This window comes from Hemitrygon akajei, chromosome 10, assembly GCF_048418815.1.
Source record: "Hemitrygon akajei chromosome 10, sHemAka1.3, whole genome shotgun sequence".
Lineage (NCBI taxonomy): Eukaryota > Metazoa > Chordata > Chondrichthyes > Myliobatiformes > Dasyatidae > Hemitrygon > Hemitrygon akajei.
The window spans coordinates 173892578-173915530 of record NC_133133.1 but is presented as its reverse complement, the minus strand read 5'-3'; the positions used below and the strand labels follow the sequence as shown (position 1 = coordinate 173915530).

The window sequence follows — 22953 nt, the reverse complement described above, 5'->3', positions numbered from 1 at the left end:
TGCTTTACAATGGGATAAAGTGTAAACATGAAAATAAAAGACAATAAGGTGTTAGTTAAAAGCAAGGTTAAATAAATAGATTTTGAGCCAGTGTTTAAAAGTGTCAATGGAGTCTGCATCCCTTATAATTTTAGATATTGAATTTCACAGTTTAGGAGCGTAGTTCAGTAAAACTGACCTGCCAATTATTTATTTGAGGGAGATTGTTTAAATTTAAGAGACTAGCAGAAGACAGACATGGATGTTGGGAGTTGAAGCAGACACTTTTGAATATTTTCACACTGTGATAAATAAGAAATAAATATACAAGTGGGTGAAGGTTTACTGTGGGGGGGGGGGGTGAGGATGTAGAGCTGAGTCCCCTTGGTCTTCACCTTTCATCCCACCAGCCTTCATCATTCGCCATCTGCTCTAACTTGGTTCCACTGGCCACATCTTCCCTCCACCTCCCCCCAACTTCCCCGTTTCTCTTCTTCTCAGGGAACTAAGAGTCTGATGGCAATGGGTAGAAGCTGTCCATGGGCCTGGTGGTACATGCTTACAGGATTCTGGACCTTCTGCACAATGGGGGAGGGGGAAGAGAGAATGTCCAGGGTGAGTGTGGTCTGTGATCACGCTGGCTGCTTTACTGAGACAGTGAGAACTGTAGACAGAGTCCATGGAGTGGAGGCTGGTTTCCCTGATGTGCTGAGTTGTGTCCACCACCCTCCGCAGTTTCTTGTGGTCACAGAGAGAACAGTTGCCAAACCAAACTGCGATGCATCCAGATACGATACTTTCTGTGGTACATCAATTAAAAAATTGTTAAAAGGTGACATGTTTGTGGTGAACTACATATACCTGTCTGGACACGCCCCCCCCCCCGCCCACTGACTGCTCCTGTGGCTCCTCCCACAAACCCCGGTATAAAGGCGATTGGAGCCTGGGCCCTGCCCTCAGTCTCCAGGATGTAGTATGGTGGTCAATTGCTGCTTGTTCTTTCTTCCAGCCAATAAAAGCCTATATCTTGCCTCACGTCTTGGAGAGTTATTGATGGTGCATCAATGTTTACTTTCTTTAGCTTCCTAAGGAAGTAGAAGTGATCTTTCTTGGCTGTAGCAACTCGATGGTCAGACCAGGACAGACTATTGCTAATGTTCGCTTCTCTCCCCTACATCTAGGCTACATCATCGAGAGAAAGAAGAAACAAAGTTCCCGCTGGATGAGACTCAACTTTGACCTCTGCAAAGAAATGACCTTTGAACCCAAGAACATGATTGAAGGGGTTCCCTATGAAGTGCGGATCTTTGCCGTCAATGCCATCGGGATGTCCAAGCCCAGCGAGCCGTCCAAGGCTTTTGTTCCCCTCGGTAAGAACAGGCAAAGGCAGAGTTTCTGAATGTCTTTATTCCCAAATGTGAACTAATCCAAACCCTCCCACGTACTGGAGTAACAAATGGTTGGTGACACATTTCCCTGAATTATATTTGCCTGGGCTACTGCCAGGTCTATCCGTCTTCTTACGGACACAGTCAGGAGCCCAAATCGGAATCAGGTTTATTATCACTGGCATGTGTTGTCAAATTTGTTGTTTTGTGGCAGCAGTACAGAACAATGCATAAAATACTATAAATTATAATTTTATATATAAATTTATATATAAGCACAGAGAGAGGACAAATATAGTGAGGTAGTGGAAGCTGTTCCTGAATCATTGAGTGTGTGCCTTCAGGCTTCTGTACCTCCTCCCTGATGGTAGCAGTGAGAAAAGGGCATGTCCTGGACAATGGGGAGAGTCCTTAACGATGGATGCCTCCTTTTTGAGGCATTGTCTTCTGAAGATGTCCTCAATGCAGGAGAGGTTAGTGCATTCAATCCTCTGCAGCTTTTTCTGATCCCATGCATTGGAGCCTTTATACGAGATGGTGACGTTAGAATGTTCTCCACGGTACATCTGTAGAAATTTGCCAGAGTCATTGGTGACATGCCAAATCTCCTCAAACTCGTAATGAAATATAGCTGCTGGCATGCCTTCTTTATAATTGCATGGCCCCAGCAACCCACCTATTTAGCCCAAGCTTAATATTGGGGCAATTTACACTGACCAATTAGTCTAGCCAGTACATGTCGGGACTGTGGGAGGAAACCGGAGCACCTGGAGGAAACCCAAGCTTGCCACGAGAAGGATGTACAGAGCCGACTTACAGACAGCACCGAAACTGAACTCTGAACTCCAACACCCCGAGCTGTAATCGTGTCTCGCTAACCGCTACACAACCATGGCACCGTGAATGTGGACACACAGGAACTTGAAACTACTCACCCTCTCCACTACTGACCCCTCTGTAAGGACGGGTGTGTGCCCCTCGACTCCCACTTCCTGAAGTCCACCATCCGCTTTATTGTCAGAAAGAGTCACAGTGTCAGAGCGCAGAAACAAGCCCTTCAGCCCATCTCACTCATGCCAGCCAACATGTCCATCTAAGATCTCATTGGCCCATGTTTGACCTGTACCCCTCTACTTCTCCCCTATCAATGTCCAGATGTATTGATGCCAGGGTGGTTTGTGATGTGTGCCAACGTGTAAGAGGCACAGATGGATTTCAGTCTGCTGGCAGTGATTGGTACAATCTCTGATTCAATATAACAGTCCACTTTAAACCTGCTCTCCTCCACCTTTGAACAGGACAGCACAGGACAGGCCATTCTGCCCACAAGTCTGTGCTGAACCTGGTGCCAAATCAAACTACATCTCCTCTGCCCTGCCAGGTGTGGTGGGCATTCTCTAATGGCACTGGGATGTGTAGGTTGTTAAAACAATGGGTTTCACTGTTTGTTTTAATGTACTCATGAGAAACTGAACCTGACCCACGTCTCTCCATTCCCAGAATTTTCATGCATCTGTCTTAATTCCCGCTCTCCTTTCTGCTTCCAACACCCCCCTTGGCAGCTGGTTCCAGGCACCTATTCAATGTCTAGTGTAAAATTAAATAACTTGCCCCTCACATCTCCTTTGACTTTCCCCCTCTCACCTTAAATGCAGATGCTCTAGTATTTGTCACTTCTACCCAGGACAAACTCCTGGGCACCACGGTAATGTAGCGATTAGTACAACGCTACTACAGCTTAGTCCCATCGTCCTCTGTAAGTTGTCTGTACCACCTCCCCATGGGACGTGTGGGTTTTCCCTGGGCACCCCCCGTATCCTCCCACAGTCCAGAGACGTACTGGGTAGGTTAATTGGTCAGTGTCAATTGTCCAGTAACCAGGTTAGGGTTAAATCGGGGTTGTCAGGGGTTGTTGGGTGGTGTGGCTCAAAGGGTCCGAAGGCCTGTTCTGCACTGTATTGCTAAATAAGTAAATAAATAAATAGCCGACTGTCCATTCCTCCGAAATCAGCTTTAATATCGCTGGTATATTTTGTGAAATTTGTTGTTTTGCAACAGCAGTACAATGCAATATATAATTTTATAAACTATAAATTACAATAAGTATATATACAAATAAAATTACATTAAATAGGTACTACAAAAAGAGAGGAAACAGTAGTGAGGGAATGTGTTCATCATCCATTCTGAAACTGGTGGTAGAGGTGAAGAAGCTGTTCCTGAATCATTGAGTGTGTGTCTTCAGGCTCTTGTACCTCCTCCCTGATTGTAGCAATGAGAAGAAGCCCAGGGAGACAACCCAGTTTCCAAGATTATCCAGGCAGTGTCCTAGTAAATCTCTTTTGTACTCTCTCCGAAGCCTTGACATTTTTCCTACAACAGAGCAACCAGAATTGGAGTTCTCCAGCGCATTTTCAATCGGAGTCTCAGCCTGGAAAAGGTCCCAACTGTGTGAGAAACATCATATGTGGTCACAGTACACAAGAAGGGCCAACCAAAAGTCTTGAATAACTACTGTCCAGTGGCCCTGACCTCACACATCGCGAAGACCCTAGGGAGGCTGGTCCTGACTCACCCCCAACCCCTGGTCAGATCGGCCCTCAATCCCCTGCAGTTTGCCTACCAGGAGCACATTGGAGTCGACGATGCTGTCATCTACCTGCTGAACAGAGCTACTCCCATCCGGATAAGCAGGGCCACACTGTGACGATCATGTTTTTTGATTTCCCAGGTGCTTTCGATACCACACAGCCCTCATTGCCAGGGGAAAGGTTCTTTTCAATGCAGGTTGGCACTTCCATTGTATCCTGGATAATGGACAACCTGACTGACAGACCACAGTCTGTGCAGCTTCAGAGCTGTGTGTCAGACGTGGCTATAAGCAGCACTGGGGACCCACAGGGAATCGTATCGGCTCCCTTCCTGTTTACCCTGTATCCCTCGGACTTCAGATACAACACTGAGTCATGTCATCTGAAGAATTTCTCTGATAACTCACAATAGCTGGGCGTATAAAGGGAGGACGGGAGTATGAATGCACAGCCACTGTGGAGAAGTTTGCCAAATGATGTAAGCTGAATCATCTGCAGCTCAACATTAGTAAGACAAAGGAGATGGTGATGGGCTTTGGAAGACTAAGCTTGCACTGCCCCTGTTACTATCGACAGTGAGGACATGGATGTGGTGAGGACCTACCAGTACCTGGGGTGCACCTGGATGACAGACTTGAGTGCAGCACCAACACAGAGGCCGTGTACAAGAAGGGCCAGAGTAACCTCCACTTCCTGAGGAGACTGAGGTCCTTTGGAGTGTGCAGGCCTCTCCTTCACATGTTCTACCAGTCTGTTGTCGCCAGTACAATTTTCTATGTGATGGTGCGCTGGGAAATGCTATCAACACTGGTGATGCCAACAGGCTCAATAAATTGATTAGAAAGGCTGACTCTGTTATAGGAGTCAAACTGGACACACTGGAGGCTGTGATAGAACAAAGGACCCTTCAGGAAAATCCTGGCAATTCTGGAGAATGTTTCTCACCCTCTGCATGCCACCTTGGCTGAACAGAGGAGCACTGTTAGTAATAGACTAAGACAACTGCACTGCTCCAAAGAGCACTCTATGAGGTCATTCTTACCCTCAGCCATTAGGCTCTTTAGCCAGGGACATCCCCTCCTGTTAGACTGTTTGTAGTAACCTATTTTTTAATCTTTCTACTTCTCTTCCAATATTTATAACCTTGCACTTGTAATGCTACTGTGACACTGTAATTTCCTTTGGGATCAATAAAGTACCTATCTATCAATACTCTTAGCGTAGAGCAACAGAAATGATGCTGGAGGAACTCAGCAGGTCAATCAGCATCTATGGGGGTGGGGGGAAAAAAATTGTCTCTACTTTGGGTCAAAACCCTACCAGGTTGCTGACTGATACTTGAGTTCCTCTGGCAGATTGTCTGCTGTTTGAGATTCCAACATCCGCAGTCTCTCGTGTCTCCAGCTGTGGCTGAAAGAGTTTTATAGGGCTGGTTGGCTTTATCTGTCACATGGGTGTCCATTGAAACATTCAGTGAAATGTGTCGTTTGCACTGATGACCAACACAGTCTAACTATGTGCTGGGGGCAGCCCACAAGCATCACCACAATTCCAGCACCAACATAGCATGCCCACATTTACGAACCCTAACCTGTACATCCTTGGCATGTGGGAGGAAACCGTGGTACTGAGAAGAAAGCCACACAGTCATGGCGAGACCATACAAACTCCTTTCAGACTGAGGTGGGAATTGATCCCCGATCACAGATCATGGGGCTGTAAAGTGATTAGCTAACCCTTATGCTACTGTGCCAAGCTGCAATATCACACTTGTATTCATTTCTCTGACCAGTGAGGGTTTGCATGCCAGATGCCATCCTCACCCTGTCTACATGTGTGGTCGTTTGGGACAGATTCCTCTTCCCCCTCTCCATTTAACTGATGCTGTTACACCGAAGGATCTCTCATCTCTCTGCTCTGTTTTATTGTCCAGCACCCACCAGCGAGCCCACGCTCCTCGCTTGCGATGGTGTGACGGATAACAGCATATCGCTCAAGTGGCGGCCCCCCGAACGTATTGGCGCAGCGGGTCTGGATGGATACCGCATCGAGTACTGTCTGGAAGGAAGTAAGCCTGCGATCACATTTATTTTCAGATTCAGATTTGCTGAGCACGTGAACATCAAAACATTCGGTGAAATGTGTCATCTGCATCAATAAACTCCACCACTTAAACTTGTGCTGGGGGCGATCCGCAAGCATCACTACATGTACCAGTGCCAATATAGAACCAAAGGGAATAACTCCACTCTACTTCATTTGCCCCATCACTGAAATGGTCCCACAAACAACGGACTCTCTTTCAAGGACTCTTTATTTCATTCTTAATTAATTAATTTATTATTTAATTGTTTTTATATTTGCAGTTTATTGTCTTTTACACACCGGTTGAACACCCAAGTTGGTGCAGTCTTTCATTTATTCTATTATGGATTTATTGAGTATGCCCACAAGAAAATGTTGTATATGGTGACGTATATGTACTTTGATAACAAATTTACTTTTGAACTTTAAGCAATATCCAGCAGAACAAATCAAGCAGCAACAACTGAACAAAACAAGGACACAATAGCAAAACAAGCCCCTTTCCCACACACCCAGGTCACAGACAGAGATGGGTCTCCAATCCCAGCACAGGCTACTTCTAGGACTACAATCCCAGGACTGTCTGCTTCCGGACAGGGTGCCTCCAGGCCTCCAATCCCACAACATGGTGCTTCTGGGCCTCCAGTATATGACCCTAGACATTAGACCTCCAACCTCCAGTCCCTGGCCCAGGCTCGCAGACTTATCCTCTGCGCCTCTACTTCCAGACTTGTTGCTCTATATTTTGAAGTCACAGAGCACTACAACGAAGAATTAGGCCCTTCAGCTTTATTAGTTTACCTTGGTTTTCTGCTTCGTCCCATCTGCCATGGCCCTCCATACCTCTCTCGTCCTTGTATCTATCCAAATGTCTCTTAAACATGACATTTGAACCCACTTTCGCTGGCAGCTCGTTCCACACTTGCGCCACTCTGAGTGATGAAGCTCCTCCTCAGAAGAATCACTCTAGAGGATTTCTTACTCTTGTGGGATAACGTCTTTCCTAACAAGGGAAATCATTCTGCTCGGCGGTAGACATTTGTGGCGGTGATACAATCTCAGGTTCTGGGTTCTCCTCTGTGGTGGTTGTAGGAGTTGACTCTGTGGCTGCAATTTGTTCTGAAATTTCAGGATGCCTTTCTTCCAGAACAATTAACTCTGTTCTCCTCAACTGATCAATGTGTCATCTCCAGTTGACATCAGTCACAATCTCTGCTGTGTAGGAGAGTGACCCAGATCTGTCCTTAATCTATCTGAGTACCCACTTTTGATCACCCTCTGTAAACCCTTGCCCGTTCTGCTTGTTCAGGAGTGAAACATTGAACCTCCTTGTTTGAGGAGCCTTCAATTTGTCTCAGCTGTTTGTCCTGCCTGCTCCTTCTGAGAGTGGCTTTGAGGAAGTGTGAATGCAAGGGGTGACCCAGGAACAGCAAAGCTGGTGAGCTGTTGACTGTGGAGTGTGCTGCATTGCGATATGCAAGGAGGAAATTGGTGAGCTTCTGGTCAGTGTCAGTGTAGTGTGTTTTGCTGACGTTGCTTGTAGTGTGTTGATTAGACTCTGGGCAAACCTTTCCACCAGATATCTGTAGCTGGGTGGTACGGTGCTGATGTAATGTGTCTTATTCCATTCATTTTCAGGAATAACTGAAACTGTTCCACAGTAAACTGTGGTCCATTGTCACTGAGTGTTCAGGAACGCCAGTCTCAACATGTCACTGGTATGTAAGGCTGTAGTGGAGGCCAGTGGGAAAACTTCAGGTCACTTTGCAGCTGCATCCACCATTACCAAGAAACCTGTGCCCATCGATGGTCCAGCAAAATCCACATAAATCCTTTGCCAGGGCAATGCAGGCTATTCCCAGGGATGGAGAGGGGCCACTCTTGGCATCTTCTGGATGTGTTGACTAACTACTCAATCTGCTGATCTGTCTCAACCCACCAGACAAAGCTTCAAGCAGATGATTTCATTTGGACCATCCATAGATGTAGCTCCTCAAACAGTTCAGATCTCAGCTTGGATGGTGCAACTCTCAATCCCCACATAAGGTTTAAAGAATTCACACTTGTTGCATTGTGCTTTGGGCCCATAATCTTCCAATCTTCTAACACTGTCTTGAGACCTCGGAGATACTTCTTGTTATCCTCATTGGTAACAATGATCTCATCCAGGTACCTGGACAGCCTTGCAGCACCTGGTCCCTAACTTTCTGCCAGTGTACAGGTGCAAAAGCTACTCCAAAAGTAAGCCTATTATATTGACAAAGCCCTTTGTGAGCATTTGTGGCGAAAAACACTTTAGATTCTTCTTCTATCGCCATCTTCAGTCCACACTTTGATGAAGTGTTTTTCTCCAGAAAGGTTTGTATGATAACCTCTGTCCTGGGCAGAAGGTATTGGTCTACTTTCAATATCACCACAGATCCTGACAGACCCATTCTTCTTGATTCCTGGAATCACTGATGTTACCCATCAGCTCCACTCAGCCTTGGAAAGAATTTGTTCCATATACATATGATCTACCTCACGGGATACTTTATCACGGGTGGTATAAGGAACGGGATTGGTCTTGTAGAACTTGGGTGTGGCATTTTCATTTAATGCTATTTCGCCCTTGATAAGTTTGAGTTTTTCAGTGCTATCCTTGAATACGTGGCATCATCCAATGCCTCTCTTAACTTGTTTGCTGTTGACTCTATTGGAGGGGATGTGGCATGCAAATGGTGGATGGATCTCCAATCAAGTTGTAGCAGTCTCAGGCATTCATAGCCCTACAATGCTGGCCCTTCTGTCTTTACTACATACAAGCCCAATGTGGCTTGTTAGTTATTGTATCTCACTGTTACAATTGTCATTCCCACAGGAGCTATCTTTTCCCCAGTATAAGTTCTGCAGATGTCAGTTCAGGATCTTTGAACTGCCATTCAAACTCACTTTGTGGAATGACTGAAGCAGCTGAGTCAGATTTCTGATGTAAGCCATATTGCTTGTCTACTGTCAGTTTTCACATTGTAAATCTTAATGCGACACAATCCTGTGTCACTCCCATCATTATCAGATTTTTCATCAACTGCATGTTCTTTTTGAAATTGTAACTTTATCTTTTCCACATGCAGTCTGCTTTTGTCTGCCTAACATGCTCTTTGTGTGTGTCCTACTTCGTTGCACTTTCTGCAAGTTTCACCTCTAAACCTGCATTGGTCTGGTGTATACGAGTCACTGACACCACGGTAACACAATTTGTTCAGCCAGGCAGGTTCCTGTTTAAACGTTGCAATTTTGCTCATGCTCACTTTAATTCCTGACTTCAACTCTATTGTGTCTCTAGCAGCTGTTTCCATTGATACAGCGATTTCAACTGCTCTTTTAAATATGAGTTGTGCTTCAGTTAAGAGCTGTCTTTGAATACTTTCTTGTAAGATTACACAAAGTAAACAATCTCAGTGCATCATTAAAACTATCACTGAAAATACTCAATTTCTTCAATTCAGCCACATATGCTGAAATGGACTCCCCTTTCTTTTGATTCTATTTATGAAACATAAAGTGTTCTGCAAACAATAAAGGTTTCAGTTATAAATATTCCTTCATTACTTTCATAATATCAGCAAAGCTCATTCCAGCTGATTCAATTAGAGCAGTCAAAGCAATCTGTATGCTTTTCCACCTATTACACCCAGCATAACTGACACTCACTTTTCATTGGCTATTCCATTTGCTTCAAAATGCTGCTCAATTTGTTCAGTATACATCGACCAGATATCTGTTGTACAATCAAATGCATCTATATTTCTGATGTAGCCAGCCATTTCTGTTTTTTATTTATGATTATTATCACCCGGTACTCACGGTTTATAGATTCATAGTGTCATAGAGAAGTACAGCACAGAAAAAGACCCTTTGGCCCATCTAGTCCATGCTGAAACCATTTAAGGCTGCCTACCCTATTGACCTATGCTGGGGCCATAGCCCTCCATACCCCAAACATTCACATACCTATCCAAACTTCTCTTAAATGTTGAAATCAAACTTGTATGCACTAATTGTGCTGGCAGCTCATTCCACGCTCTCACAATCCTCTGAATGAAGAAGTTTCCCCTCATGTTCCCCTTAAAATTCTTAACCCAAGACTTCTGGTTGTAGTTCCACATAACCTCTGTGGGAGGTTCCAGTAATGCCTTCTCCCCCCCCCCCACTTCACCATTTCCCTCCCTCACTCTCATGTTATCTCCTTGCCTGCCCAGTGACTCCCTCTGATGCTCCACCCCCCCCCCCTTTATTTCCTTTCTTCCATGGCCTTCTGTCTCTTTCACAATCAATTTCCTAGCTCTTTGCTTCATCCCTCCCCCTCCAAGTTTCACCCATTGCCTGGTGTTTCTCTCTCCCCTCCCCCACCTTTCAAATCTACTCATCAGCTTTTTCTCTCCAGTCCTGCCAAAGGGTTTTGGCCCGAAACCTCAACCGTGCTTTTTTTCATAGATGCTGCCTGGCCTGCTGAGTTTCACCAAAATTTTATGTGTATTACTATAGCAACCTTATGTTTCTTGCAACAGTTTGTGATCTCTTTACAAATTTGTTCCTCTAAATCCCTCGGACTGTTGGGTGGTCTGGAGTTAGTAATGCCAACACTCTGAGTAACAAACACAAAATGGTGGAGGGATTCAGCAAGTGCTGCCGAAGGGTTTCGGCCGGAAACGTCGACTGTACTTTTTTTCATAGATGCTGCCTGGCCTGCTGAGTTCCTCCAGCATTTTGTGACTAGTTGCACCATGTTTAACCTTTTGATTCCTGATTTTGTCTCACCAACATCTGCCTCCACAACCTCTCCACTAACTGTTCCGGCACTCTGATCCCCATGAACCATGTATTTAATCTGTTTTCTACCTTTTCATTTAACTCAAACATCCCTCTCCCCTTTCAAAGAAAAACATGCTACACTTCACTTCAACAGGTTGGTTGTTGTCGCAGGTTCATTTTAAAACTATTTCATCACCACCATTATGCTTTGAATTCCAGAAACTAATTGAAAGAAAAAGATGGGATCTGGGATACATTTTGTCTACTTCATTTTACTTTTAGTGAGGGATGCACATATGATGTGGTGATGTAACGACGTATGTCATTCACATACTTTTATGTATAATCCATAATGAATTATGTAAATAACAAACAATATACTTAGAGTATTACTCAAATATTACTGAATTAAATACACAACAACCCTCTGATTCCGAGCTCTCCCTCCACCTGACGTGTTTACATTTAACTTCATCACCTCTCCCTCTGTACATTCTCTCTCGTTTCCTCAGCCTCGCAGCATATCCTCTGTATATTTCGTCGATTCCAGCCTCTCAAACATCCCCACTGCTCCCAGTTGCCATGGTAACTCTTCATGGCTTACTATTCATTTTTGTGTGTCAACATTCACAGAACATAGAACATCAGACTACAGGACAGGTTCTTCGGCCTACAACGTAGTGCCAACCTTTTAACCTACTCTAAGATCAATCACACATAGCCCTCCATTTTCCAACACCCACGTGTTTATCTAAAGGCCTCTTACTGTCCCAAATGTATCTGCCTTTACCACCCATCAGAGTGTTGCACACACCCACTATTCTCTTTGTAAAGCACTTACGGTACCTCTGACATCCAATCACCGTAAAATTATACACGGAAAGGTTCGCAGAAGGTCCGGCAATACTAAAGGCGGGTTATCTTTGTTCTGATTGGTACTAACGTTTTCGTCATTTCCTTTCCTGTCACCCAGCGAATGAGTGGGTCGTGGCAAACCAGGAGCTGACTGACAAAACCAAGTACACGATAACCGGCCTCCCGACCAACGAGAAGATCTACGTGAGAGTAAAGGCCGTGAACATGGCTGGCGAAAGCCCTCCCGTCAGTCTATCCCAGGCTATTCTCGTTAAGGAGGTGGTGGGTAAGCACGCATCTCTGCCCATTGATTGGTTACTGACTCCTGGTAGTGCGGAGACCATTTCTGAACGATCTATGAACACTACCTCAGCATTCCTCTTTTGCACAATTAAGTTTTAAATTCCGACTTACAATAATTTTTTTTATCTTACACTGTACTGCTACTACAATACACAAATTGCATGGCAAACACTCAGTGACCAGTTTATTAACACGTTCCGTACCTAATAAAGTGCCCCTTGAGTGTACGTTCACGTTCTTCTGCTGCTGCAGCCCGTCCACTTCAGGATTCAACAGGTTGTGCATTCAGAGATGCTCTTCTACACCTCTGTGTAACACATAGTTATCTGAGTTACTGTCACCTTCCTGTCAGCTTGAACCAGTCTGGCCATCCTCCTCTGACCTCTCTCATTAACAAGGTGCTTTCACCCACAGGACTGCCACTCACTGTTTTTCACACCATTCTCTGTAATCTCTAGAGACGGCTGTACGTGAAAATCCAGGAAATCAGCAGTTTCTGAGAAAGTCAAACCACCCCATCTGGCACCAACTATCCAACTATTGTTCCACAATGAAGGTCACTTAGATCATACTCCTTCCCCATTCTGATGTCTGTAAGATGTGGAATTTGCGGAGTTGTGACAGCAGTACAGACCAAAGGCATAAAATTACTGATAATTAAATATTGCAGAAAAAAGCAACGTGTAGTGTTCATCGTCCATTCAGAAACCTGATGTTGGAGGGGAAGAAGCTGTTCCTGAAACATTGAGTGTGTGTTTTCAAGCACCTGTGCCTCCTCCCCAGTGGTAGTAATGAGAAGAGGGCACGTCCTGGGTGGTGAGGGTCCTTAATGATGGATGCCTCCTTCTTGAGGCATTGCCTCCTGAAGATGTCCTTGTTGGTGAGGAGGGTTGTGCCTGTAATGGAGCTGGCTGCGACCTTACCCCTCTGAAGAGTCTTGCAATCCTGTGCATTAGAGCCTCCAGAGCAGACCAGGCGGCCGCAGTGCCTCCTTTGTCATTGCACCGGAGATGTTCACTGAACACAAGTGTGAGCTGGCCCCAAGGATCTGGGTGATATTTATCATGGTCACTGTTGGCGTGAGATTATTAAATTTGGGGGGTCTGTCAGTGATGTGTCTGCGGTAGACTGTAGAAGTTTGGCGCAGTGTGTATGTGTAGAATCAGAGCTGGTATGGGCACCGTTACAATGGCTGCTACTGTGTGAGCCTTTCGTGCCTACGTGTGTGACTAACCCTGTAGGCACGCTTGCTCGAATCTGGGGTGCTTAATGGGACTGTGTGACGAGAGAGAGAGAGAGAGTGTGTGTGAACAGTGAGACTGTGTACGTGTGTGTGTGTGTGTGTGTGTGTGTGTGAACAGTGAGACTGTGTGTGTGTGTGACAGAGCAGAGAGACAGTGTACGTGAGCAGTGAGATGGTGTGAGTGTTTGTGTGTGCATGCACGAAAACAGAATCAGGTTTATTATTACCGGCATGTGACATCTAATTTGTTAACTTAGCAGCAGCAGTTCAATGCAATATATAATCTAGCATAAATAAAATAAAAATAAGAATAATAAATAAATAAATAAACCAATAATGTATATTGAGTAGATTTTTTAAAAATGCAGAAACAGAAATACTGAATATTTTAAAAAAGTGAGGTAGTGTCCAAAGATTCAATGTCCATTTAGGAATCGGATGGTAGAGGGGAAGAAGCTGTTCCTGAATTGCTATGTGTGTGCCTTCTGTACCTCCTCCCTGATGGTAACAGTGAGAAAGGGGCATGTCCTGGGTGCTGGAGGTCCTTAATAATGGACACTGCCTTTCTGAGACACCACTCCTTGAAGATGTCCTACGTACTTTCTGGGCTAGTGCCCAAGATGGAGCTGACTAGATTTACAACCTTCTGCAGCTTCTTGTGGTCCTGTGCAGTAGCCCCTTCATACCAGACAGTGATGCAGCCTGTCAGAATGCTCTCCATGGTACATCTGTAGAAGTTTTTGAGTGTATTTGTTGACATGCCAAATCTCTTCAAACTCCTAATGAAGAATAGCCGCTGTCTTGCCTTCTTTATAACTGCATTGGTATGTTGGGACCAGGTTAAATCCTCAGAGATCTTGACACCCAGGAACTTGAAGCTACTCACTCTCTCCACTTCTGATCCCTCTATGAGGATTGGTATGTGTTCCTTCGTTTTACCCTTTCTGAAGTCCACAATCAGCTCTTTCATCTTACTGACGTTGAGTGCCAGGTTGTTGTTGTGGCACCACTCCCCTAGTTGGCATATCTCACTCCTGTACGCCCTCTCATCACCACCTGAGATTCTACCAACAATGGTTGTATCATCAACACATTTATAGATGGTATTTGAGCTATGCCTAGCCACACAGTCATGGGTATAGAGAGAGTAGAGCAGTGTGTGTGTGTGTGTGTGCGCGCGCGCACACGAGTGGCACAGAGTGTGTGTGTGAGTGACACAGTGTGTGAGTGGCACAGAGTGTGTGTGTGTGTGTGTGTGTGAGTGACACAGTGTGTGAGTGGCACAGAGTGTGTGTGTGTGTGTGTGTGTGTGTGTGTGTGTGTGTGTGTGAGTGACACAGTGTGTGAGTGGCACAGAGTGTGTGTGTGTGTGTGTGTGTGTGTGAGTGACACAGTGTGTGAGTGGCACAGAGTGTGAGTGTGCCCTCACTGTCTGCCACATTGACACGGCTATAACTCACGAATTACCATGTGCATTTCCATCCTTCTCTTTCAGAACCTCCCAGGATCCGTCTCCCGCGGCAACTGAAACAAACATATATTCGGAAAGTTGGAGATTCTCTGAACCTCCTGATCCCTTTCCAGGTACGGAGTGTGGTCTGTGTTGTTCATGCTTTCAGCCATTCACTCCCACCACTGGGAAATGTTCCAGGCTGGGTCCCGGCTTTGTGCAAGGTTTGAAACAGTTCAGTCCACGCTGGCCTGGGAAGTCCGTGTGTCAGCCCATCGTGTCCCAGTACTCTCCCACTTGGAGAAACTTCAAGTTAACTGAGGCTGGATAGTGCAATACAAGCCCGATTAAAATGGGGCTGTCACTCACATCCAGCCACTGGGATTGGTTTATTATTGTCACACGTACCGGGATACAGTGAAAAACTTGTCTTCACACTATTCATACGGATCAGATCATTGCACAGTGCATTGAGGTAGAACAAGGGAAAACTGTAACAGAATGCAGAATAAAGTGTAACAGCTACAGAGAAAGTGCAATGCAGGCAGACAAAAAGGTCCAAGGTCATAACAAGGTAGATTGTGATGTCAAGAGTTACAAGGGGCCATTCAATAATCTTATAGTGGGATAGAGGCTCTTCTTGAGCCTAGTGGCATGTGATTTCAGGCTTTTGCATCCTCTGCCCGATGGGAGGGGGAGAAGAGAAAATGTGTGGGGATCTTTGATTACGTCGGCTGCTTTACAGAGGCAGTGAGAAGGGTAGACAGAGTCCATGGAGGGGAGGCTGGTTTCTATGATGTGCACAACTCTCTGCACTCTCATGGTGACAGATAGAGTAGATGCCGTATCAAGTTGTGATGCATCCAGAGAGGATGCTTTCTGATGGTGCGTTGATAAAAATTGGTGAGGATTAACAGGGTTATGCCGATTTCTGTAAGCACCTGAGGAAGTAGACACACTGGTGAGCTTTCTTGCCTGTGGTGTTGGACCAGGACTGGCTACTGGTGATGTTCACTCCTTGGAACTTGAACCTCTCGAACCTTCTTGACCTCAGCACCACTAATGTAGACAGGAGCATGAACTATTGGGATTAAAAGACCTTCCGTTCAACGTCCATTCACTGCAAGTGCATTCATTGGCAAGACCAACAGCTGAGGAGCTGTGTTGCCCGGGTCGTGTGGAGGACTAGGCCTCAGCTGTGGAGATGTTTTGGACACAATGGGCTATTGCAACCACCAAGAGCAGAGATCAGGGGCCACTGCTAGGCACACTGGAATAGAGTCGCGTTACAGGCTGGCCCCGCATGTTGATGCTGCCCTCCAGTGTTCACTCAGTGGAAGGACAAGCTGAACCACGATGATCTTCAGTAGTAAACACAAAGTACACTGCAGATGCTGTGGTCAAATCAACACGTACAAACTAGCTGGATGAACTCAGCAGGTCGGGCAGCATCTGTTGAAAGGAGCTCTTTTCAATGGATGCTTCCCGACCTGCTGAGTTCATCCAGCTTGTTTGTAAGTGTTGATCTATGGTATTGGTCGCCAACCCGTTGATCGTGATCGACTGGTCGATCTTTGAGACTTTCCCAGTAGATCCTGCAAAAAAATGAAAAATAAATACACAAATACTGTTGAGAGATTGTTTCCGGGTTGCGGGGTTTTAGTTCTGTTCTTTCTGCCCAGTGCGCATGCATGTAGCTCCCCCGCCATGCACTACAGTGTCCCCAACCACCGGGCCACAAGGAAACAATATGAGTCAGCTGCACCTTTCGTCATTCCCTGTCACGCCCACTGTTGAACTTGAACGCACGCGAGGTCATCAGTCGCCTAAACGCAGTGATACCCTCGCTCCGGGGGGGTCACTGGTTGGCCTTGGGTAACTGGCCGCCTCGAGCGGCTGGCGAGAAGTGCCATTGCTACTGGCCTGGAGCGCGGACAGATGGGCGCTGCCTCTAAACCTGTTTACCACACCGAATGTTCGTGGGGAACCCAGTGCTAAAATATTCACAGACGACCTAATTGGAGCTCAAGGTTTCATAAGTAGCAGAGCAGCTACCTCACTGCGATCTACTGAAAGTCATCCCTCGAGCCAAACTTTTGTCAGCCAATAGATCCTACCTACCTACAAAGGGGGCGGGTGTGCGCTCGGTTGTGCTCTTCGGACTGTGACTGCCACGGCCCTGGTACAGGGACCTCCGACCCTGACCTTGTCCTCTCACCCCACCCACGACCAGCCGCACCTGGCCAAGGCGTCTGGTGGTGAGCGGGCGGGAGGCTGTCCAATGAGGCAATAAAGCCCTCAAAACTGCTCCGGTACCTTGAGTCCAAGCACCCTGCACTTAAAGACAAACCCGTTGAGTTTTTTCAGTGGAAAAAACGTGAGCAAGCGGGACAGAAGCAAGTGCTGAGAGCCACGTAAACTAAATTGCAGAATAGACTGGACATAAGGAACCTGCTTTGAGAATTGCTGTATTCCGGTCATGTTTAACACCCCCCCCCCCCCCCCCACCCCCGTCAGCTGGTCCACAAGAATATTGTCAATATTAAACCGGTCCGCGTTGGAAAAAAGGGTGGTGATCCCTGGTGTTCATACATTATTTCTACTTCTGGGTTGCGGGGTTTTACTTCCGGTCTTTTCTGCCCAGTGCGCATGCACGTGACTGATCGATTTGGGGTTGATCTTGCCTTTCACTAAGGCCGAGGTAGGGGACCTTGGGCCTAAAAAGGTTGCTCACCACTAATCTACAGTCATGCCACTCAGTGACTTGGGCTCTATCATATTTCTTAATGACTGTGTGATTTTCTGAAATCATAATCATATTTGCTATTTGTGCTATGTGCTATTTGCAGTGTGTTCTGTGCTGTTGGTAATGTGTTTTGCACCTTGGCCCCAGAGCAATGCCGTTTCATTTCACTATATGGTTGAATGATAATTAAACTTGAATTGAAGTGCTTCTCCTCCCCTCGCTCCACCTTTTAACTCTACTCCTCATCATTTTCTCTCCAGTCCTGCCAAGGAGCTTCGGGCCGAAATATCGACTGTACTTTTTTCCATGGATGCTTCCTGGCCTGCTGAGTTCTTCCAGCATTTTGTGCATGTTGCTTGAACTGAAGCAGGTGTTTTTGAGTTGGGTCACGCAGTGGTATCTCACGACCAACCTTTATCCCCAGGGTAAGCCAAGGCCAAAGGTGTCCTGGATAAAGGATGGAAGCCCCTTGGATCAAAGCACCACCAGCATCCGCAACACGGAATCAGACACAGTGATTTTCATCCGCAGAGCTGAAAGGAAGCATTCCGGCAATTATGAGCTGTCAGTGCAGGTGGAGAAGATCGAGGACAAGGCCACGATAGTCATTCAGGTTGTAGGTATGTAAACCAGGGTTACACCAATTCACAGCCACGACAACCCTGCCTCCCAGTCAGCATTCAAGACAACTGGTCAAGGGAACATGACGTGGCCTGAGGTCAAACCTTAAGGATTGAAGATCATTGTGATGATTCATTCATTGCCTAAATTGTCTTTGAGAAGGTGGGGGTGAGCTGCCTTCCTGAACCACTGCTGTCCATTTGGTGAAAGTGCTCCCACAGCAGATTTGCATCCAGTTTTGTTACCTAATGGGAGGCTTTCAGAATCAGATTCATTGTCACTTTCTTTTTTGGCTTGGAATTTGGCAGCAATGCAGTGCAAAGTCATAACATTATTGGACATATATACAGAAAGGTTCCAGGCAAGGTCAGTAACATCATCCCACTCAACTTGCTCATGGGACTGTGTGTCCCACTCCCATCGTAACATCTACACAAGGACCACCAACCTCAAAAACAGTTACTATCCCCAAGCAGTTAGGCTGATCAACACCTCCACCACTAACCCACCCCTCCACACCCCCAACCACCACTACTTTATCATTTCCTGTCAGTCACCTTATGTACAGACACTCCTGGGGATAGGAGAGCAACTGCAGGCAAATAGGGCTAGCTCACATGGGCAACTTGATCTGCATGGACCAGATGGTCTGAAAGGCCTGTAACTGTGCTCCATAACTCAGTCACGCCGTGTGGAATCACTCAGACATAGAGGGCAAAAGACCAGGCACATGTCGATGGGGTCGGTGCAGAAAGGGCCCTTCTGTCAGCTTGGACAAGTTGGACTGAATGGCCTGTTGCATGCTGCCTCAGTCCAAGGTGCCATCTCGTCTGCACCCCCTTCAGGGTCTGTCCAGGACTCTATACAGACCTGCATGAGCTCCAGCTCACTGCAACCTACAGGGCTGCAGCCCAAGATCCGTGAGGTGGGATGGCGTAGCTCTTTATTGGGCCAGCAGAACACAGAGGTCCAAATGGCCTTCCACCGAGCTGTGGGCTTCTGATTCTATGTTAAATAAACAATCTACCAGAGGAACTCAACTGGTTGAACAGCATCTGTGGGGCAGGGGGGAGGTATACCAAGTATATCTGTGTTCTGACGTAGGTGAGGTCTCGTAGCGCCCTGAAAGTGGCTACACAGGTTGATAGGGTGGGGAGGAATGTGTATGGCTTGCCTTTATGAGCCAAAGAATTGAATTCAAAAGTCAGGAAGTTTGATAAACCTCTAGTTAGGCTGCATCTGGAGCCTTGCATTCAGTGCCGGTTGCCCCATTATAGGAAGGATGCAGAAAAGGTTCACCAAGATGTTATCTGGATTAGAGAGCAGGAGCTATAACGAGAAGCTGGACAAATGGGTTGTTTTCTCTGGAGCACCAGAGGCTGAGGGAAGATCTAACAGAGGTTTATAAGATCACGAGAGGCATAGATGGAGTAGACAGACAGTATCTTTTCCCAAAGGTCAAAATGTCTAATACCAGAGGGATGTATTTCTGTTGAGAGGCAAAGTTCAAAATAGGCATACAGGGCAAGTTATGTTACACCGAGTGGTGGGTAGCTGGAATGCGTTGTCTGGTGTGGTGGTGGAGGCAAACATAATAGAGACATTTAAAAAGCTCTTTGATAGACACATGAATGTGAGGGAAATGGAAAATGTGAAGGCAGAAGAGAATAGTTGATTTGGCCATTAGATTACTAATTGTGGGCCAAAGGGCCTGTTTCTGTGTGTACTGTTCTGCATTCTAAGTTCTATATTTTATGTTCTATGGACACTAGCCTTCAATACCTTAGCAATTCAAAAGCTCTTTCTAAATTATTGTGGGAGTCTCCACCACCTCTCGGTGGTGGGGGGGGGGGGGTGATCCATAATGGAAAACTAGGGCTAAATGGTGAACAAGGCTACACCACCCATACCCGACGCTTGAGGACAAGAACAGACAGTAAGAGAAGGATTTTATGCTGGGGCTTTATACAGTATTGAGCAGACCACACTTGGACTATTGTGAACAGTTTTGGGCCCCAGTTTTGGACCAAAGGGAACAGCCTCAGAACAGAGGGATGTCCATTTAGAACAGAGATGTGGAGGAATTTCTTTAACCAGAGGCTGGTGAATATGTGGAATTCATTGCCATGGATGGCTGTGGAGACCAAGTCATTGGGTTTATTCAAAGTGGAGGTTGATAGGTTCTTGATTAGTCAGGGTGATAAAGGTTACAGAGAGAAGGCAGGAGGATGAGGTTGAAAGGGATAATAAATTAGCCATGATGTAATGGCGCATCAGACTCAATGGGCTGAATGGTTTAATCCTGTTCCTATGTTTTATGCTCTAATGGTCTTAAGAAAAGATGTGCTGGCATTGGAGAGGGTCCAGAACAGGCTCACGAGAATGATTCCGGGAATGAAATGGTAAATGTATAAGGAACATTTGATGGCTCTGGGCTTGTACTCACTGGAGTTTTGAAGAATGAGGGGGGATCTCATTGAAATCTATCAAATATTGAAAGGCCTAGATAGAGTACGTGTGGAGAGCATGTTTCTAATAATGAGAGAGTCTAGGGCTACAGGGCACAGCCTCAGAATCGGAGGACTTCCCTTTAGAACTGAGATGAGGAGGAATTTCTTTAGACAGAGGGTGGTGAATATGTGGAATTCATTGCCGTGGACGGTTGTGGAGACCAAGTCATTGGGAATATTTAACTCAGAGGTTGATAGGTGCTTGACTAGTCAGGGTGTCAAAGGTTACAGGGAGAAAGCAGGAGAATGGGGTTGAGAGGGAAATAAATCAGCCATGATGAAATAGTAGAACTGACTTGATGGGCCGAACTGCCTGATACTACTTCTATGTCTTCTGGTATTCTGCTTGCCTCCACAGAGAAACCTGGTGCCCCAGCTACTGTGAAAATCGTCAGCGTATGGGACACCAATGTTGAGTTGGCATGGACACCACCAAAAGATGATGGGAATGCGGCTATCACAGGCTACACAATTCAGAAAGCTGATAAAAAGACCATGGTAAGTCAGGAAAATTGTGACACGGGTTTCCTCTTACATCCCAAAGACGTATGGGTTAGACTTGAGTTGAGTTGTCAGCGGGCTGCCCTCAGTACATCTTTGGACCGTGTTGGTCATCAACACAAACAATACATCTCACTGTGTGCTCTCAGGTTGCAAAATTCATGTTAAATTTGTAATCAAAGTATGTAAATGTCACCTCATACAGTATGTCACCCTTTCATTCTCCTGTGGCCATTCACAGTACAACAGAGAAATGTGTATAACATGATGAGAGGATAGCCAGAGGCCTTTTCCTAGGGCTGAAATGGCTAGTACAAGAGTCAAGTCAAGAGGGCACAGTTTTAAGGTGCTTGGAAGTAGGTACAGAGGGGATGTCAGGGGTAAAGTTTTTTACACAGAGAGTAGTGAGCGTGTGGAATGGGCTGCCGGTGATGGCGGTGGAAGTGGATACGATAGGATCTTTTAAGAGACTCCTGGACAGGTACATGGAGCTTAGAAAAATAGAGGGCTATGGGTAACCCTAGGCAATTTCCAAGGTAAGGACGTGTTTGGCACAGCTTTGTGGGCCAAAGGGCCTGTATTGTGCTGTAGGTTTTCTATGACTTTATGTTTCTAAATTCAGTAGAATCAGTGGAAAATTGCAAGCAAACAGAAGTCTGTCAAATGTACATTTGATAAATAAAGCTTACCTTTAATCTTTAATCTCTCTCTGAACTCGCCACTGTGACGCTTGCAGGCTGATCCCAGCACATCCTCAGACTGTGTTGGTCGTTGCTGCAATGTATTTCCATAAGACCATAAGATATAGGAGCAGAATTAAGCTATTTAGCTCATCGAGTCTGCTCTGCCAATTCATTATGGCAGATCTAATTCTCCTATCAGCCCCAATCTTTTGCCTTTTCCCCGAATCCTTCATGCCCTGGCCAATCAAAAATCTATTAAACTCTGCCTTAAATATACATAAAAATTTGGACTCCACAGCTGCCTGTGACAAAGAATTCCACAGATTCACCACTCTCTGGCTAAAGAAATATTTCCTCATCTCTGTTCTAAAAAGGCACCCCTCTGTTCTGAGGCTGTGTCTTCTGGTCTTAGACTCTCCCACCACAGGAAGTATCCTCTCCACATCCACTCTATCGAGGCCTTTCACCATTCAATAGGTTCCAGTGATGTCACCCCTTATTCGTCTGAGCCATCAAAAACTCTATATATGACAAGCCGTTCAATCTTGTAATCACTTTTGCGAACCTCCTTTGAACCCTCTCCAGTTTCTACACATCCTTTCTAAGATAAGGGGCCAAACTTGCTCACAATACTCCAAGTGTGGCCTCACCAGTGCTTTATAAAGTCTCAACATTACATCCTTGCTTTTATATTCTAGTCCTTTTGAAATGAATGCTAACATTGCATTTACCTTCCTCACCACAGACTCAACCTGCAAATTAACTTTTAGGGAATCCTGCACAAGGACTCCCAGGTCCCTTTGCACCTTAGTTTTTTTTTGTATTTTCTTCCAATTTAGAAAATAGTCAACCCTTTCATTTCATCTACCAAAATGTATGAACATATTCTTCCTTTGTCCATTCTCCTAATCTGTCTAAGTCCTTCTGTAGCCTCTCTACTTCCTCAAAACTACCAGCCTCTCCACATATGTTAATGTCATAAGCAAACTTTGCAACAGAGCCATCAATTCCATCATCTAAATCATTGACAAATAACTTTAAAAGAATTGGTCCCAACACAGACCCCTGTAGAACACCACTAATCACCAGCAGAACCAGAAAAGGCTCCCCTTATTTCCACACTTAGCCACTGCTTTATCCATGCTAGAATCTTTTCTGTAATACCATAGGCTCGTAGCTTGTTAAGCAACCTCGTGTGGCACCT

General features: G+C 45.7%; 1 protein-coding gene across 10 annotated transcripts in view; it reads left to right on the top strand.

Moving 5' to 3' along the window:
* Positions 1-22953, top strand: part of mybpc1 (myosin binding protein C1) — a 141964-nt gene that overhangs the window by 100569 nt on the left and 18442 nt on the right. For all 10 annotated transcript variants that reach the window (XM_073059768.1, XM_073059766.1, XM_073059765.1 and 7 more), the window contains 6 exons: positions 1161-1349; positions 5892-6026; positions 11811-11978; positions 14734-14822; positions 17859-18054; positions 20924-21063. In XM_073059768.1, coding sequence (XP_072915869.1) covers positions 1161-1349; positions 5892-6026; positions 11811-11978; positions 14734-14822; positions 17859-18054; positions 20924-21063 — 917 coding nt within the window. The remainder of the gene's footprint in view (positions 1-1160; positions 1350-5891; positions 6027-11810; positions 11979-14733; positions 14823-17858; positions 18055-20923; positions 21064-22953) is intronic.